The following is a 16,042-nucleotide window of genomic DNA, read 5'->3' as shown; positions in this document are numbered from 1 at the left end:
TAATAAAACACAATAAGCAATCATGTTACACATTTACTATCCATCTAATGGCCATTCAAATATCACTAGATGTAACAATAAAAACAGTCAGAGAAAACTTAAAGTAAAACATTACCACCAATGATAGGTAGCTTAATATAACATTGTAACCAATCTCACTACACATTTGTTAACCATTCAGTGGCTTGGAACAAGTTTTAAGGTATTTAGATGCTCATTCACGTTTTATGAAAGCTCAGTAGTTAGAGAATTAGAAGTGACCTCAGAAGATGGAGAACTGAATCCATGACAATTCTATACATCTCCATCAGGAAGTAACTTGGACTGGTAACACCTTTATGTGAATATAGTCTGACTTCATAATACCCTCGCTGATAACCAAGTATTTATACAAGAACAACAATCTTATTAGCATATTAGCTAGCGACATAAACATCTCACAGGTTACTGTTAGATGCTTGGCACTTGGGGCAGAGGAATAGGAGCCTGCGGTGTTAATGAGCTGCTTTCTCTGGTTTGCAGTTTAATTCCCTCTGCCTCCATTTGTGTAGTTTTGTGCCTTTGAGAAAGTCACTTAAACACACAGCATTCTTGTGCTGAATCTGAAAAAGGTTTATGTGGATCTATACTCTACTCTGGTTAGCATATACAAATAAATAAATACTTTTTAAGTGCAAAAGTATTTTTATTTATTTGATTCAACTTCATATAAGCAGTAGTCCAACAAAGTAGAAGCTTTATTTTTTAATTTAGCAGCTTTCATGGCAGAATTGTCTCTAGCGGATGTCTCTGCCTTGATGTGTAACTGTGTCATTCAGCGACTACTTTGGGACAGCAAATGATTATTGTATTTTACTTTCACTTTTTGGCTGTCCTCTCCTATCCTTCATTTTTTTATTCAGTCTCACTTGCACACTTGTATTACTACTTGCATGGACTCTATAGCAGTCATGAGATAATAGCAGTTGTGCACGTTACTTGCAAAGCAAATATGCAATGATGTGTCATTGGATTGCTGCATGATGAACGCTACAATGTGTCATTGGATTGCTGTATGATGAACGCTATGATGTGTCATTGGATTGCTGCATGATGAACGCTACAATGTGTCACTGGATTTCTGCATAATGAATGCTACAATGTGTCATTGTATTGCTGCATGATGAATGCTACAATGTGTTGTTGTATTGCTGCATACTCAACGCTACGATGCGTCATTGGATTGCTGCATGATGAACACAATCAGTGTGACAACAGGACGTGGGCAAATATGTTGCTTTACCTAATGCTGAGATATTGCAGAGCACTTTATTACAACTCCTTTCTTTAGTCCGGTAGGAAAGGCACAGACATGGCCATGATTATTTTACTATGAGTCAAGTTATTTTTGTCTTTCAACTATAACACCTACGTTTGCCCTGTTTATGTAATCAACTGCTGGGGCCAATGTCAATCAAGAGTGGTTTATAATTTAACAAGGTACAGGTAGTTTAGATATTTCAGGGCATACCAGTGACTGGAAGACAAAGTTCTGTTATGTGTTTACTTTTAAAGGTTATGTCTTTCAAGAATAGATTGTTTTCCAAGCAGGTACTCATAACAAGTGTATTTATGATCTCAGTGTTCCAAGTAACAACAAGTCTGTTTTAAGGTTCATGTTAAGATCCTGGCATATTGGTTGGACTTGTGGTTTGTAACAGTATTATTGAGTAAGATTTACATGAATTACAGAATGAATATTTTTGCTGACTACTGTTTGGATGACTTATTGCCTAACATTTTTAGGCAGTTTACTGTTTGTAAACCACTGACTCATCTGCTGTAACCCTTGAGCCTTCAACACTTGGAGGGAGTACAAGCATGAAGTGACATGTTATAAAGTAAGCAAACTAAATCAAATAAATATGAATACTGAGATTTGTTCAGATAAGTATCCTAACATCGGTCATGATGATATACAGAGGTGAGGTTCTCTGACATAAAAAGCACATAAGGCAACAATGGAATGAAGCATGTCAAGAGGGTTAGCATACTGATTTTGTATCAGTGCAATGAACTACATCTAAAGAAATACCAGCATTTTTAATAAACCATAGCCCGAACCAAGATGTATTGCAATTACACGGTAAAACAAATTTTGGCACTGTTCCCTTCCTTGCACAGTGAAGTGAAGTAAAACTAAACCAAAGACCCCATGATGAGTATGAATTTTGTGACCGCTGCCCTTATATAAGGAAAGAAAGGCATGCACTTGGGATCAATGCCAACTGCAAACTTTTTTCTGATCTAAGCAAGCCATGGCTTTGATTTTAGTTTTGTAACTGTCATATGTTGGAAGAATCTATGTTTTTTTTTTTTTTTGACTGAGGGTGCTCAAAACAGGCAGATTCTTTAAAGTCAGAGTTTAATTCTGGAGAAATGGAGAAACTTTTAGACTGTAAGTGGTCTTGCTAGTCATTGGTGGACAACAGATTCCTTTGCTCTTTGGAGACTTTCTTCAGCTGGATGTGTATACCTTTAGGCTTTGTTTTTTAAGTTACATATTCTGTTGAGAAAAGATCATTAGCACAACATGAAATACAAAAATGAAAGAAAAAACTCCTCGAAGCTTCAGAGTACCCAGAGTAAAAGATTCATTGAGCACTTCCATGTTAATATTATTGAAACAGACATTTTAATGCAAAAATATAACCAAAATTAATCAATCCACTTATTAAACATTTTTGACCAGCTTACTATTGAATCTTCAAGGTATTTCATGCTGAAACAAAATTTCATTTGTATTACTCCTGTTTCCAATAAAATGGAAGACTGGTGCATTTGGTCAAACAAAACAAATAAGCAAAATAAAACAGCTGTTGGTGGGGAAAAGACATGGACTTTTGAAAGATATGAACAGACCATATTCAAAACTGACTTTTTGCGTACCAAAGATTGCCATCATCTGGTCACTGGAAACTAACTGGATGTCATTGGCTGACCTTGCAACTCATTGATATTGATGTGGTTAACAGAGTGTCCATATCGAATTTTGTGATGCTGACAAAAGCAGGCAGGAATTATGTTAAACAGAGAGAGATAACACCCCACTCTGTCCAGAAAGTAGCACACAGTTAACACAAATTAAAAACTATCCGCAACCATGTCAAAAACATAAACAATCCAAAAAAAAATGGAAGGTAGGTTTACAAAATCACAACAGGATGACACATAGTGGACTATGTATCTGGATGGGTAGGAGCTTATGTCACACAACTGAATCCCATAGGCAAGTCCAAATTAATAACTCAGAAATACAAGTTACTACTGCTAAAATGGAATCCAATAAGAAATGGTACCAAGTATGATTAATATAAAAGTAACAGAGATGTTCTGTAGTAAATGTAAAAGAAGGCAACAATGTAAACGCAAGTTATCACAGTTTGACAGACACAAGGGGAAAAACTGTTTTGAACAACAGGACATTAGCCTGCCCTAGACATGGTGCTTCATTTTATTTTACATTTGTTTATAGGGGAAATACAGAATCATAACTGGCCAGATACTGTCTAGGTGAAATAAGACATTGGCCTGCCCTAGACATGGTGCTTCATTTTATTTTACATTTGTTTATAGGGGAAATACAGAATCATAACTGGCCAGATACTGTCTAGGTGAAATAATTAACAAAGAAGAAATAAAGAACAGGAGAGAGAGAGAGAGACAGAGAGCAACGCGACAGCATGCTGTACAACACAGAACACAGAGTAGTAACATATAACAAAAACTGCACAGTACCAATAACAACTATGTGAGAAATGCATATTAGTTGTCGCCTCACAGTAAGACGATGTCCTGTTCGATTCTCAGCTAAAGCGTCTTCTGTGTGGAGACATGCATGAATGGGCGTACCTTCGTTGAAGGTTGTGCATCAGAGCTGGCAACTCAGTACGTAAAAATCTACTGCCAATCATTAGCGGACCGGAGTTCCGCTGTGACGACCCCTAACTAGGAAAAGCCAAAAGACACAACAACAACAACATGATTACATTTCAGGTTTACATTGTAGTGGAAATGCTGTGAGATAATGAAAGTCAGGGTGAGTAGGGGGTATGGGGGAGGCAGAATTTAGAATTGTTAGTAGTTGGGACAGTACAAGACAATAAGCTGAGAGGCTCTTAGGCAATGGGATGTGCTGTGTGTCAAGAGCAGTTTAATTTGTTGTGGAGGAATTGTTGTGGAAGTTCTAAAAGTGGGGAAAGGGGGTTGTATTTCCTTTAGGTGTGGGGGGAAGCATTCCCATGTTTTAGAAGCAAGGATGGAAAAAGAGTGGTTGGTGCTGTGTAGTCTGATTTGCTGGTGTTGCAGTTGGGGGCGGTGTTTGGGAAAAGTGCCTGACGTTGTGTGCTTGTTTAGGGTAAAGGTTAGGAGCTAGCACTGGGAATGAGTTAAGCTGGATGTTGTAGTGTGCTTGTTTAGTATAAAGATTGGGGGCTGGGGCTGGTAATGAGGTAAGCTGGATGTTGTAGTGTGCTTGTTTAGTATAAAGATTGGGGGCTGGGGCTGGTAATGAGGTAAGCTGGATGTTGTAGTGTGCTTGTTTAGTATAAAGATTGGGGGCTGGGGCTGGTAATGAGGTAAGCTGGATGTTGTAGTTTGCTTGTTTAGGGTAAAGGTTGGGAGTTAGCCCAGGGAATGAGGTAAGCTGCTTGTTTAGGGTCAAGGTTGGGAGCTAGGGCTGGGAATGGGGAAAGCTAGATGTCATCATGTGCATGTTTAGGGTCAAGGTTTGGAGCTATGGCTGTGAATGCGGTAAGCTGGATGTTGTAGTGCGCTTGTTTAGGGTCAAGACTGGGAATGGGGTAAGCTGGATGTTGTAGTGTGATTGTTTAGGGTCAAGGTTGGGAGTTAGCACCGGGAATGAGGTAAGCTGGATGTTGTAGTGTGCTTGTTTAGGGTCAAGGCTGTGAGGTAGCGCTGGGAATGAGGTAAGCTGGATGTGATAGTCTGCTTGTTTAGGGTTATGGTTGGGAGGTAGCTCGGGGAATGAGGTAAGCTGGATGTTGTAGTGTGCTATTTAGGGTAAAGATTGGTAGCTAGTGCTGTGAATGAGGTAAGCTAGATGTTGTAGTGTGCTTGTTTAGGGTCAAGGCTGGGAGCTAGTGCCGGGAATGGGATAAGGTGGATATTGTAGTGTGCTTGTTTAGGGTAAAGGTCGGGAGCTAGGGCTGAGAATGGGGTAAGCTGGATGTTGTAGTGTGTTTGTTTAGGGTCAAGGTTGAGAGGTAGCACTGGGAATGAGATAAGCTGGATGTGACAGTCTGCTTGTTTAGGGTAATGGTTGGGAGGTAGTGTGGAGAATGAGGTAAGCTGGATGTTGTAGTGTGCTATTTAGGGTAAAGATTGGTAGGCAGTGCTGGGAATGAGGTAAGCTAGATGTTGTAATGTGCTTGTTTAGGGTAAACGTTGGGAGGTAGCACATGGAATGAGGTAAGCTGGATGTTGTAGTGTGCTTGTTTAGGATAAAGGTTGGGAGGTAGTGCTGGGAATGAGGTAAGCTGGATGTTGTAGTGTGCTTGTTTAGGGTAAAGGTTGGGAGCTAGTACTGGGAATGAGGTAAGCTGGATGTTATAGTGGGCTTGTTTAGGGTAAAGGTTAGAAGCTAGCACTGGGAATGAGGTAAGCTGGGTGTTGTAGTGGTCTTGTTTAGGGTAAAGGTTGGGAAGTAGTGCTGGGAATGAGGTAAGCTGGATGTTGTAGTGTGCTTGTTTAGGGCAAAGGTTGGGAGGTAATGCTGGGAATGAGGTAAGCTGGATGTTGTAGTGTTCTTGTTTAGGGTAAAGGTTGGGAGGTAGCGCTGGGAATGTGGTTAGCTGGATGTTGTAGTGTGCTTGTTTAGGGTCAAGGTTTGGAGTTAGCACCGGGAATGAGGTAAGCTGGATGTTGTAGTGTGCTTGTTTAGGGCCAAGGTTGGGAGCTAGCACTGGGAATAGGGTAAGCTGGATACTGTAGTGTGCTTGTTTAGGGTCAAGGTTGGGAGGTAGCGCTGGGAATGAGGTAAGCTGGATGTGATAGTCTGCTTGTTTAGGGTTATGGTTGGGAGGTAGCTTGGGGAATGAGGTAAGCTGGATGTTGTAGTGTGCTATTTAGGGTAAAGATTGGTAGCTAGTGCTGTGAATGAGGTAAGCTAGATGTTGTAGTGTGCTTGTTTAGGGTAAAGGTTGGGAGGTAGCACTGAGAATGAGGTAAGCTGCATGTTGTAGTGTGCTTGTTTAGGGTAAAGGTTGGGAGCTAGTACAGGGAATGAGGTAAGCTGGATGTTATAGTGGGCTTGTTTAGGGTAAAGGTTGGAAGCTAGCACTGGGAATGAGGTAAGCTGGGTGTTGCAGTGTGCTTGTTTAGGGTCAGGGCTGACAGCTAGCACTGGGAATGGGATAAGCTGGATGTTGTAGTGTGCTTGTTTAGGGTAAAGCTTAGGAGCTAGCACTGGGAATGGGGTAAGTTAGATGTTGTTTTGTGCTTGTTTAGGGTCAGGACTGAGAGCTAGCACTGGGAATGGGGTAAGCTGGATGTTGTAGTGTGCTTGTTTAGGGTAAAGGTTGGGAGCTAGTGCTGGGAATGGGGTAAGCTGGATTTTGTAGTGTGCTTGTTTAGTGTAAAGGTTGGGAGCTAGCCCTGGGAATGGGGTAAGGTGGATGTTGTAGTGTGCTTCTTTAGTGTATAGGTTGGGAGCTAGTGCTGGCAATAGGGTAAGTTGGATGGTGTAGTGTGCTTTTTTTGGTGTAAGGGTTGTGAGCTAGTGCCAGGAATGAGGTAAACTGGATGTTGTAGTGTGCTTGTTTGATGTAAAGTTTGGGAGCTAGCACTGGGAATGAGGTAAGATGGATGTTGTAGTGTGCTTGTTTGGTGTAAAGGTTGGGAGCTAGTGCTGGGAATGAGGTAAGCTGGATGTTGTAGTGTGCTTGTTTGGTGTAAAGGTTGGGAGCTAGTGCTGGGAATGAGGTAAGATGGATGTTGTAGTGTGCTTGTTTGGTGCAAAGGTTGGGAGGTAGCACTGGTAATGAGGTAAGCTGGATGTTGTAGTGTGATTGTTTGGTGCAAAGGTTGGGAGCTAGCACTGGTAATGAGGTAAGCTGGATGTTGTAGTGTGATTGTTTGGTGCAAAGGTTGGGAGCTAGCACTGTTAATGAGGTAAGCTGGATGTTGTAGTGTGCTTTTTTTAGGGTAAAGGTTGGGATAGAAAACACAAAACACGGAGACTCTCGGATGGAATAGTAAGTGCTTAACAGCTTTACTGGCGTCTCCTGGTATCTCGGCTAAAAAGCCTTCAAGGGATAACTTATATACCAAAAGCACATCTTTATATACCAAATCACCATTTGTATATTGATTAATTAATTACAATGATATCATGTTACACCCATATCATTTAAGGTGAAATTATCCTTTTTCTAAAAAATTCTATTCATGTAATGTCCCAGTCTAAACAAATATGTTTTACACATGAATAAACTTTAAAATCAAGCTTTACATTGATTTTATACATTATACATTATTGTTGTCCACCATGTGAAACCTGAAGGAAAAAATAATATATCAAAATGCTAACATCAAATACACATTTCATTTAGAATGAACTTTTTAGTGAACATAAATTTTATACATCAATATTTATTTTATACATTGATGTTTACCTCCAGGTTGAGACCTGAAGGAAATAATGTATTGAAGTTAATGATGAACCTGATTTCCAAAGCTAACAATTTTTCATGATATGCTTCCCCATGTTGGTACAAAGGCTTGGGCAATACACTAAAAAATAAAGATGAATCAGAGCCTGCATGACTTGAACAGAAATGATGTGCAACTGGACTGTCTAATCGTCTATGTCTGATGTCCCCAATGTGTTCCAAAATACGTTTTTTAACCTGTCTTTTAGTCTGTCCAATATACCATTTACTTGGTGAGCAGCCACATCCTATGATATAAACTACTTCACTTGATTGGTAGGTAAAAGTCTGTGTAGCGTTATATGTTCTCTCATTAATGCTACAACCATGCAGATTCTTTACCATCAGACACACTTTGCATCTATGACAGGGATGACAGCCAACCCGAACACCTGCCCTGTTGCTCCTTCTATTCAACAGCTGTTTTAAATTCAAACATCTCTTATGTGAAAAAATTACATTCTCTGGAAATACACCTTTTGTTAATTCACTTTGCACAATTATAGGCCAAAATTTTCTAACTAACTTCATTAATATATGGGAAAAAGGGGAAATCTACTAACAAAAAACACCTTCCTTCTTTCTTCACTTTGAAGTCGCTCTTCCTTCCTTCTTTTTACTCCACCATTACCCCTCTGCTGAATTCCTAAGATTCTATTTTCTGTCCTTACTAATAAGTCTATAGGGTACCCTCTAAAGGATAACTTATTTCTCACTTTCATAAATTCCTGAGTTAACATTTTCTTATCAGACATATTACTAAAAATACGTCTGTATTCCCCATACGGTAATGATTCCAATAAGTGGGGGGATGCATGCTAGAAGCCAATAAAAAATTATTGGCTGCAGTTTCCTTATGATAAGGTCTGAATTGGACAGATTTATCTTGTCCCACATACAGTTCCAAATCCAAAAACTGCATCAAATCTTTACTGGTTTTAAAGGTGAATGACAGCCCAAACTCTTTTCTTTCCATTTCAGCCATAAATTCTTCAAACTGTTCTATTTCTCCTGGACACACAAAGATCAAATCATCTATATATCTCCTATAGATGATAATCTTATTATTGAAAAAATATTTGTTATAAATAAACTTATGTTCAAAAAAATTCATAAATATGATGGCATAAGAGGGAGCAAATGAGGCACCCATAGTGGTGCTTCCCCTCTGCAAAAACAGCTTCTCTTCAAATTCAAAAAAATTGTGTGTCGGGCAGAACTCCAACAGTTGCAAAATATAACCTGTTCTAGGTCCTTCTCCCAACATTTTGTCTACAGCTTCCAAACCTAAAACATGACTGATACTGGTATACAGAGCTTTCACGTCTACACAAGCCCAGTAAAAGTCGGCCTCCCATTGCATCCCCCAACTAATTTACTGAATTCTTGGCTATTTTTAATGTGTGAAGCTACCCTAGAGGTGTATTTTTTCAATTGTTCATCCAAAAAAAATCCTACATTCTGTAAATAGCTTCCAACCCCAGAGACTATCGGTCTTCCCGGAGGGTCCATTAAATTTTTATGGATTTTAGGGATAGTAAAAAAACTTAGCTCCTGGGATTCCTGATGAACAATTTCTTAACATATCTAGTATCAAAAGAACCTAGCCTTTCAGCCCTTTCCAAGATTTCTAACAATAGGGATTTGAATTCAGCACTGGGGTCCTGTTCCAGCTTTACATAGGTGTCCTCATCATTTAACAGCTGTCATGCCATCTTACTATAGTTGTCCTTGCACAAAATGACCCGGTTGCCACCTTTGTCTGCTTGAGTAAAAAACAGGTTCTCATTATTACTTCATAACATTTGTAGTGTAGCCCAATCCTCTTTGGTTAAGTTGTATATTTTCTGTTTTTTTACAAAAAATTTATATTCACGCTCAGCGCTGGGAATGAGGTAAGCTGGATGTTGTAGTGTGCTTTTTTAGGGTAAAGGTTGGGAGCTACTGCTGGGAATGAGGTAAGCTGGATGCTGTAGTGCTTGTTTAGGGTAATGGTTGTGAGGTAGCACTGGAAATGAGGTAAGCTCGATGTTGTGTGCTTGTTTAGGGTAAAGGTTGGGAGCTAGCACAGGGAATGAGGTAAGCTGGATGTTTTAGTGTGCTTTTTTAGGGTAAAGGTTGGGAGCAAGTGCTGGGAATGAGGTAAGCTGGATGCTGTAGTGTGCTTGTTTAGGGTAAAGGCTGGGTGCTAGTACTGGGAATGAGGTAAGCTGGATGTTGCAGTGTGCTTGTTTAGGATGACGGTTGGGAGCTAGCCTGGGAATGAGGTAAGCAGGATGTTGTAGTGTGCTTGTTTAGGGTGACAGTTGTGAGCTAGCATTGGGAATGAGGTAAGCTGGATGTTGTAGTGTTCTTATTTAGGGTGATGGTTGGGAGCTAGTATTGGGAATGAGGTAAGCTAGATGTTGTAGTGTGCTTGTTTAGAGTAATGTTGGCAGCTAGCGGTGGGAATGAGGTAAGCTGGATGTTGTAGTGCGCTTGTTTAGGATGACGGTTGGGAGCTAGCAGTGGAAATGAGGTAAGCTGGATGTTGTAGTGTTGCTTGTTTAGGGTGATGGTTGGGAGCTAGCACTAGGAATGAGGGAAGCTGGATGCTGTAGTGTGCTTGTTTAGGGTGACGGTTGGGAGCTAGCGCTAGGAATGAGGTATGCTGGAGTTGTAGTGTGCTTGTTTAGGGTGATGGTTTGGAGATAGCGCTGGGAATGAGGTATGCTGGATGTTGTAGTGTGCTTGCTTAGGGTAATGCTTGGGAGGTAGCGCTGGGAATAAGGTAAGCTGGATGTTATAGTGTGCTTGTTTAGGGTAGAGGGTGGGAGGTAGCACTAGGAATAGGGTAAGCTGGATGTTGTAGTGTGCTTGTTTAGGGTGACGGTTGGGAGCTAGCAGTGGGAATGAGGTAAGCTGGATGTTGTAGTGTTGCTTGTTTAGGGTGATGGTTGGGAGCTAGCACTGGGAATGAGGGAAGCTGGATGCTGTAGTGTGCTTGTTTAGGGTGACGGTTGGGAGCTAGTGCTAGGAATGAGGTATGCTGGATGTTGTAGTGTGCTTGTTTAGGGTAATGGTTGGGAGCTAGTGCTGGGAATAAGGTAAGCTGGATGTTGTAGTGTGTGTGGCTAATGTAAAAGTTGGGAGGTAGCGCTGGGAATGAGGTAAGCTGGATGTTATAGTGTACTTGTTTAGGATAGAGGGTGGGAGGTAGCACTGGGAATGAGGTATGCTGGAGTTGTAGTGTGCTTGTTTAGGGTGACAGTTTGGAGCTAGTGCTGGGAATGAGGTATGCTGGAGTTGTAGTGTGCATGGTTAGTGTAAAAGTTGGGAGGTAGTGCTGGGAATGAGGTAAGCTGGATGTTGTAGTGTGCTTGTTTAGGGTAGATGGTGGGAGGTAGCACTGGGAATGAGGTAAGATGGAGAAGTATGAACATGTGAGAGCTTAGCAGCAGGCCTAGTCTGTGCTGCATTGGAGGCATTTTGCTTTTTGAGGGTGAAGCAGTGGTGCGGGGATTGGTGATGAAGTGATAGATTATGTTTTCAATAGTCTGTAGCGAGGATGAGTTTTTCTTACTAGCCTGGGTGGTTTGGATAGTTACGGTGAAATTTTCCTGGTACAGAAGAGAAGTCAGTTAATTTTGCACTTGGTTACTCAATAAAGGTATATAATGTTTGTGAATAGTCTGGCCAAAAAAACAAGCATTTGAAGGAGATGGTTCTTTTTATTGGTGTGAGCTTCAAAGGGAAGTGATATTGAGTGACTGTGGTGATTTTTTTATATTTTTTGTGTGCTGCCAAATAGCATGCTTTTGTTTTCGTAGGGTTAGGTATTACTTAGTGGTTAATGAGTGTAGTACCATGCATTCACGTATTGTCTTTGGCACATTTTATTTTTATTTTTTATTTATTTTACATTTGTTTACCTGGAAAGTCCGACTGGAACAAGGTCCATTTACAGCGGAGGCCCGGGGAGAAAAGCTCCATAACAGTACAAATACAACAACTGACAAAAAAATTTCTGTACATAGGCATATATACAATCAGAGCTCCATGTCTTTATATGACAACACATTAATAAATTTAGGATATAAAGTGGGTAGAGCATATCTTCTAGTCACAGACTCAAAAGAACAATATCCAGCAAAATGAAAACACAAAGCACTGACTATACTGATACCACAATCAAAATATTAGACATGCAGGAATAGTTATACACAGTCCAAATGATCACACTTAAGAGGAATGAAGAAAAATACACTGACTGTTGTCAGCATAACATAGTATATGGTAACATCCATGCAGTGATTATTCATGCTTGTACATATATTGGGTTATTTGCAATTTTTTGATAAGTCATCAAAAATAGGTTCACAGGTTCCACATGATGTGACCAGCAGGATTTGAATGAACTGCAACTTGACCTTCAAGCAGGATAGCAGCTGAAAGCAGAATAATGTCCTCCCCTGCTAATGCACTTCTGTTGTATTTATAGTCATTGTACCTTTATGCAAACAACAGGGGGCAAATATGACTGCCACAATCTTATTTCCATAATGTTGCTATGATTACTTTATGAAGCTTTTAAAGAATTTACATTCCCCATGCAGGTACTTACAATATTCAGCATCTGCACCACTTCTTGAATATGTGAGCTGTTTATATCTTTCTTCATCCTTAAAAATAAAATATGTATAACATTATGAAATATTAATTTACCGGGATAATATAAATACTATATACTAATAACAAACATTTAAAACATGGAACATCATGACTATATCTCTTCTGAAGAGGCTTATTTTGTCTCTTTCATTCCCATCTCTCTCTCTGTCTGTCAGATTGCATCCAGCTGCTGTTTACTTATTGATTCACTTAGTAGATTACTAAACCAATCATAATCGACCCTGTCCAGCTAAAAGACAAGTATGTGCTAAAATATAACTATGCATACAAACATTTCATTCAGGATGACCATCTCATGACAGAATTCAGCATCATAAATAAATTACAGTTAAAAATAACTACTTGGATTGTAAAGCACCTTATGACATAACAGAAGTATTTTTTTTTGCCAAAAGTGGCCCTTAAGGGAAGAAAAAAATGTTAGATCTCAGCATGTCAGATAAGGCAGAAAATCTTTGCTACAGGGAACATTTTTTATAATGTACAGTTCAAGGTGCTTTATAAAGGTTATTTGATCTGGACAAGCTTTTCTGAAAGAGCTTCACTGTGTAGCTTGCAGTACATAAAAGGCTTTATTACCAGTAGATATTGTATTGTATTGTATTGTACAGGCGCCCAGTAGGGAGGCCTATAATTTCACATCCTGTAACTATGATTTGTGTAAGTGACAAAATATTGCAGCAAATCTTTAAACTCAGTTCAATGTCTCCAAGTAATGGAATTTCACCCTGTATACTTCCAACCATGGAGGCTGCACCGTCCCACTGCTGCTACTTAGGTAGACTAAATGAGATTGCTGTAACTGTCAGTACAGGGAGTACTCTGTATAGATTTCCCCAAGCAGACCTCACATGCAATTACTTATATATACTAACTCTAAGATCAATGCACCCTGCAGAAAGGGAATACACTAAGGTACAGCAATGTCAAACTTACACCCCCCCCCTCCCGTCATACTTTTCATCCTGCTTTTTTAGGGATCATCATTGCAGTCCTCAAAATTGCCATAGAACCCCATAATATGTGACTGGCACTATTATGAATTTTGAAGTGATATGGATGATCTTTGAAAGCTTTAGTAGAACAGGTCTGTGATAAAGCATAATGTGTTTATGTAGGGCAGAAAAACTTAAGGAGCAAGTCAAGTACATAAATCAATTTTAATAAGGAGACTGTTTGCTTCTTTCAACAATATATAGTCATCTTCATGCAATGTAAGTGCCTCAGTAATTTGATGAGATTAGAATCCTAAAGAATAAGCAATACCACATAAGATATAATCAACTCCAGTCCTTTGTGCATGGTGGATTTAACAGCAGGTAAAAGAACACTGGAGATGAAAGAGAAAGTCCTGATATAGGAAAACATTTTTTAAGATTTCAAAGCAGAATGACATAAAGAAAGAGATTGAGACTGAGTAAAAGTCCAAAGTGTACTTACTTTTTAAATGGAAGACATGCTTGCTGCAGACAAAAGCTACCCACTGCAGGAGGCTAGCTTTCATTTTTCATTCAAGCATTGCTAGTGGTACAACAGGTAACACACTTGCCTGTGGTGTAAAAGATTGCGGGTTCCATACCCACACCAGGTAGATGGATTGTTGACACTGCAGTGCAGCATAATGAGGGGGGGATACTACACTTCTGAGTATGTCATCCTTTGGATGAGAAATTAAACCGAAGCCCTATCTACCGTAGTTAGTGGTAGTTGAGGTGGATGTAAAAGATCTGATGGCACCTATGAAAAAGAGTAGGGGGCCTTTATTTATATCCAAAATGAACTATTATTTACAACATATTTACAAATCTTTACAAATGTACAAATATATAGATATACAAATATATTTACGCATATTAAAATTTTCACCCTTATTAGACCTCCACTCCTTTGTCCATACCACCATCTGATTTTACTTAATATTGTTGCTAAAATCCATTTACCATTAAAGATAACTTCATTTATAATTTCATTACATATAACCATATGGCATAAAATAACTTTTTACCTGGTCTTTTAACATATTCTTTACTTCTTTTCTTATAATATCCATATCTAATCATACCCATGTTTGTTTTATCCACCTCTTTTACAACTTCAAAAAAATCTTCTTTAAATAGTTTTCCCATAAATCTTTTACTCTTTTTCGTTTCAAAAACACAAGTTCTGTAATTTCTTCTTCTTGACAATGTAAACATATTCAAACACTTTCTTTTTATATGGCATATTTACTTTTACTGGTAATTTATCTCCTACCAGTCTCCAAAAAAAATCTTGAAATTCTACTTTCTGATTACACTGTTTGCTTCTTATTTTTATAGCTTTAATTTTTTTTTTAGCTGTTAGATTTTCCCATGGTTTTACATAGTAATGTTTTATCATTACATTGTTATACCAGGGAAAGTCAAACTGGACACAGGTCCTTTTTCAGTGGAGGCCTGGGGAGAAAAGCTCCATATTTACAACAAAACAATTGTACAAAGTTTTAAAAACATTACACCAGAAAAGTAGCACATGGATATACAGTAATACATACAGTGAGTCCTTAATGCATCTATTTTACACATATAGTACATATTAATATAGGTTCATAGGTTGGTACTAGGCTATCGGGCCTAGGGCCTATATAAGCCTAGCCATAACAATTGCCTGGATATTTCTTCCCACAATATTTACTTCCCTGGACCCCTGTAGACTAGATATAGACATATTTGGGATATACTAGTAGCAGTAGTTGTATGATTATTTGTAAAGGGGAAATATGTTTGTTAAGACTGAAAAAGAATGCTATGGAGTAAAACAAGTGAAGTCTAGGAAACGAGAGACAGTAGGAAAAGAATGGAGGGGCAGAGTGTGTATCCGAGTCAGTGTAGGGCACCAGCGAGCACAGGACAGGGCACTGCAAAGGAAAACATTGACTGACATATCTAAGTTAGGAGCTGGTCATAAATTACTGCAACAGAGGTGATAAGAGACTATTACTATAAGAGCTTTATTGAAACTTCAGACTAATATACTAGTGATTATCCCACACTAGTATGTCAGATCATTGTTATGTAGCTCTAGTTAATAATTGGCTGTCTGAGTTTTTGTAAGCTGCAATGATATTTTAATCACTGAGGTCATTGGGTCAGATGCCGTCATCATCATTATCGCTGAATTAAAGTAAAAGATAAGAAAAACAAAATCAGCTTGTTACCAACTTTCAGTGAAACAGTCTACCAAAGAATATGTCTCAATAAAACAGCGTAGCAGAGGTAATTAACAGATGGACCCAGTATGTACTGTTTGTTAACTGGCTAGGCATACTAGTACAAAGTATATTTCAAGTATGATGCAGGCCAGAGGAGGAATAGCAGTTCTAGCAGTAGATATAAATAAACCTGTACAGGACTACATCAATAACATCTGAGTTAGATATAAGGATAGTGTTTCAGGTTAAAAGATGAAACATGAACATGGATAAGAAAATTGAGCAAAACAAAAGATGTTGGGAGGTATTTTTCTTTACCAGGAAAGGGAAATTTGTTTCCAAAGGTCTCACCAATAGTAAATTAACCTCAAATGCTATAAAAGATAATATAACCTCTCTATCTCTCCCACTGGACTTTACTAACACCTAAGTCCCGAGTCCTAGAAACTCTGTGCACAAACAGTTGCTACAC

The 16,042-nt window shown here is 39.0% G+C and overlaps 1 protein-coding gene across 1 annotated transcript in view; it reads right to left on the bottom strand.

Moving 5' to 3' along the window:
- The window catches only part of LOC122803769 (1-phosphatidylinositol 4,5-bisphosphate phosphodiesterase beta-2-like), a 445,743-nt gene that overhangs the window by 74,344 nt on the left and 355,357 nt on the right, over positions 1-16,042 (bottom strand). The window contains exon 6 of the mRNA XM_044073457.1: positions 12,313-12,370. Coding sequence (XP_043929392.1) covers positions 12,313-12,370 — 58 coding nt within the window. The remainder of the gene's footprint in view (positions 1-12,312; positions 12,371-16,042) is intronic.

This window comes from Protopterus annectens, chromosome 6.part0, assembly GCF_019279795.1.
Source record: "Protopterus annectens isolate FY-2018-M chromosome 6.part0, PAN1.0, whole genome shotgun sequence".
Taxonomy (NCBI): domain Eukaryota; kingdom Metazoa; phylum Chordata; order Ceratodontiformes; family Protopteridae; genus Protopterus; species Protopterus annectens.
The sequence above is the reverse complement of the archived record's forward strand: the minus strand, read 5'-3'. Positions and strand labels throughout refer to the sequence as shown.